The sequence below is a fragment of the Capsicum annuum genome, chromosome 11, assembly GCF_002878395.1.
Source record: "Capsicum annuum cultivar UCD-10X-F1 chromosome 11, UCD10Xv1.1, whole genome shotgun sequence".
Taxonomy (NCBI): Eukaryota; Viridiplantae; Streptophyta; class Magnoliopsida; order Solanales; family Solanaceae; genus Capsicum; species Capsicum annuum.
Window position 1 is genome coordinate 17,698,878 of NC_061121.1, and position 4,036 is coordinate 17,702,913.

Genomic DNA, 4,036 nt, shown 5'->3' on the forward strand with positions numbered 1-4,036 from the left:
ATTTTAAAATTTTCTTTTTGTCGTTAATAAATTTAAGAATTGTTCTAGACTACACGTTTCAAATGTATTTTTTTCTTAAATATTGTATTAAAACAAATGGTGCCACATTAAATGGAATAGAGGGAGTATGTTTTTTTCATTCTTTAAATGAGTAAAGCATCTAGTACCCCTAGACTATGATCAAATTTGTTACGACACACTCCAATTTCACAGGGTCTTATTATCCCTTGAACTCAATTTTAATTTATTTTTATCTCCCTTTTTAACTGATGTGACACCTTTTTGCTGACGTGACACCTTTGATGTAAATCTCATTTTTATGTAAGAAAGATGTCATGTTAGCACAAAAGAGTGACAAAAATATGCTAAAATTACGTTTGAGGGTAATAGGACCCATGTGAAATTGGAGTGTGTCGTAGCAACTTTGACATAGTTGAAAAGGTACTGAATGCTTATCTCTTTCTTTAAATTGACCAATGTTGATGTATTTTGTAAGCTCAACACTCATCATACTCCAAACTTTCTTAATATTCTACTCATAAAGGTTCTTCTCTTCTCTTCTCTTGTCTTCTAGCAATGGCACAAAATTCTCCTAATGGAGAAACTCAACCATCTAAGTTACCAAATTTTCTTCTTTCTGTTAGACTCAAATATGTTAAACTTGGTTACCATTACTTAATATCAAATGCAATTTATCTCATCATTGTTCCAATTCTTGTTGCTGTGGGACTTCAATTATCAACACTTACACTTGAAGACCTAATGGCAAATCTTGCAATGTTGAAATCTTATTCAACCCTAGTTGTTTTTTTGGCCACAATATATTTTATGAGTCGTCCTAGGAACGTTTACCTAGTCGATTTTTCGTGTTACAAGCCACATGAACGTTACATGATATCTAAAGAACGTTTAGTTGAAAAATTAACAGATATTTTCGATGAAAGTAGTTTGAATTTTCAGAAGAAAATATTGTACAACTCCGGTTTAAGTGATAAAACTTATATACCAGTCGATAAATGGATCCCATCGAATTTTTCGCTTAGAAGTAACCAACATCAAGCGAAATTGGTTATTATTGGTGCTATCGATGATTTATTGGGGAAAACCGGAGTTAAAATTAGAGATATTGGGTTTATTATTGTGAATTCTAGTATGTTTAATCCAACACCTTCACTTTCTGCCATGGTTGTGAACCATTATAAGCTTGGTGTCAATGTGATTACATACAATCTTGGAGGCATGGGATGCAGTGCTGGACTTATTTCTGTGGACTTGGCTAATAGGCTTTTACAGGTTGGTATATCGTCTTTCTTGATATATTTTTTAGACCGTTTCAGAAAGATTAGTAAGAAAATAATTTAATTTAGAAATAGCCTTAGCTTGTAAATGTAGCTGGTTAAATTGAACTGATAGTATCAAAAACAACTTTACAAAATTCTCATGAAACTTTCCGTAAACACTTCTATGAAGGCTCCAATAACACTTATTCACTAGGAATTTTATTTTATATGTCCCTCTTTTTTAGTCCATTGCAAAAAGATCAATACTTTAAATTTTTTATTCTTATTGTTTTGGTTGTGTTTAAATTTTCTGGCATTTGATTACTAAGTGATATTTTTTAAAAAAAAAAAAAACATTGTTAAACACGACTTCTCTGGCTTTTAGTTGGAAGTCAACTTCCTTCATAATTATTTCAGCTCACTGCTTCATATCACTACATTAACTAAATAGTACTTGATCACATTATTATCAACCTTTAATACTCAAAAGATTCATCAAAATACTATCTCATTCATTAATATCATCATCAACTTTTAATAAACATTTCACTCTCTAACCAATTTTAGAAAATAAGTCATTTTCTAGAAAAAATAATGTTATTTTTGGAAAGATGACTTCAGTCAAATCAAATACTCATACAATGCCACAAATTCTACGGATATTTTTTGTATTTTATGTAAAATATTTTATTTTTTAAAAAATTATGTGCTCAATCAAACATCATCATCGTTATGCAATGGAGAGAAAATGTGTGTATCATTGTGGTCAAAATTGTTGACTTTTGAAATTATTGTACAGGGACAAGCCAACAGCTATGCACTTATAGTAAGCACAGAAATAGTATCATCAGCCTTCTATACTGGGAATGATAAATCAAAGTTGATACCAAATATGATTTTTCGGATGGGTGCATCTGCTGTTCTCCTATCGAACCGCTTCTCCGACCGTAGATGGTCAAAATATCAACTGATGCATGTCGTCCGCACCCACAAAGGTGCAGACGACAGAGCGTTCAGTTGCGTGTTTCAAGACGAAGAAGAGGATGGGAAAAAAGGCATGTCATTGTCAAAAGACCTAATGGCAGTGGCAGGTGAGGCATTAAAAACCAACATTACAACTTTAGGCCCACTAGTCCTGCCGATGTCCGAGCAGCTCCTCTTTTTCGCCTCGTTAATAATGAGGAACGTCTTAAAGAGGAAAATCAAACCATACATCCCGGATTTCAAGATGGCATTCGAGCATTTCTGCATTCATGCAGGTGGTAGAGCTGTGCTAGACGAACTTCAGAAGAATCTTGATCTCTCCGAAACACTTATGGAACCATCCAGAATGACTCTTTATAGGTTTGGGAACACTTCAAGTAGCTCAGTGTGGTACAATTTGGCCTATTCAGAGGCTAAAGGGAGGATAAAGAGAGGCGATAGAGCGTGGCAAATAGGTTTTGGATCAGGTTTTAAATGTAACAGTGTTGTTTGGCGCGCGCTGAGGACAGTCAATCCAGCAAAAGAGAAGAATGCATGGACAGATGAAATCGATGATTTCCCGGTTAAAGTTCTACGCTGATGTGTAATACTGGAACTGTAAAACACAATCAAAATCAGTCTAGCATGTTTAATTGTGCAAACAATTATTTGTACAATCTATTTGTATGAGAAATTGAAGCCAGATGTAGCACTAGTAGGTTGTTCGAATTTCAATTTCATTACAAGATTTCAGTCAGATTGGTGACTTGGATTTCAATTTTTTCATTTCAATGTTAGCTCATATATTCATGATCTATATGTTGAAGGAAACTACCTTGTTCTTGAATCTTGATGTAGCTTATTACTCCATTTTAATTTTAATTTGTTGTTTTACTCTGACAAAACGACATAATTTACTTTTGAATTTTTGCGATCTTAACTATGTAACTAGGATGCTGAAGATAACAAGTTACTAAATATGTGGGACGGAAAAAAGAAGGGGTGGGGGTGTGTGGGAAGGGTTTAACTTGAGTTGGAAAAATGACAACTAATTCTAAATAACTTAGAGTTAGCTTTCATTTCTTGTGTTAGATATCTAATCTGTATTTGCTTTGTATATGATCCATTTGAAATAAACGTTTCTTACCAAAAAAAAAATTTCCATACCCAAAACTCGAAATTCAATATAAAACGACTTATTCTATCTTCTGATCATCTCAAATTTAAGAATTTTGCAAGATTGAATTTGTAAGGTACCTATTAAAACCGAAAAAAGGTTTATCCAGACTCGAGAGTGTGACAATTCCTTATCAACTTCTAAAGTAATAATTACTCTCTACCAGTTATATCACTTGTACTCATGAGCTTCCCAGTAATCTTCTTATACCTTTTACTATCTGGAAAAAAAAAAAAAAAAAAAGGCAGTCCGGTGCACGAAGCTCCCGCTATACACAAGGTTTGAGAAAAGGCCGGACCACAGGGGCTGTTTCCAGACTAGAATTTGTGATCTCCTGATCACATGACAACAACTTACCAGGTACTCCAAGGCTCCTTTTTACTATCTGACATTTATGGAAAACTCGAAACAAGAATTTCTCCACATTATTTTAAAAAATTGTTAAAAATCGAGTAAAAAAACAACCTCGTGAGGTATGTTACCGATCAACAAGGAACTTCATTCTTTTTTTTTTTTTTTTTTGTTCAAAAAACTGACCTCATGAAGTATTTCTTTTTAAAAAATTTTGAACAAAAATTTGAAAATCTCACCAATGACCTCTTTTTATTCTCTTCTT

At 33.3% G+C, this 4,036-nt stretch overlaps 1 protein-coding gene across 1 annotated transcript; it reads left to right on the forward strand.

The window, feature by feature from the left end:
• The first annotated feature begins 485 nt into the window (after positions 1–485).
• LOC107848397 (3-ketoacyl-CoA synthase 20) lies at positions 486–3,090 on the forward strand. The gene is made up of 2 exons (XM_016693159.2): positions 486–1,293; positions 2,080–3,090. Exons 1-2 carry the CDS (start codon positions 577–579, stop codon positions 2,842–2,844), a joined length of 1,482 nt encoding a protein of 493 aa, XP_016548645.2. The 5' UTR covers positions 486–576; the 3' UTR covers positions 2,845–3,090.
• The last annotated feature ends 946 nt before the right edge of the window (positions 3,091–4,036 follow it).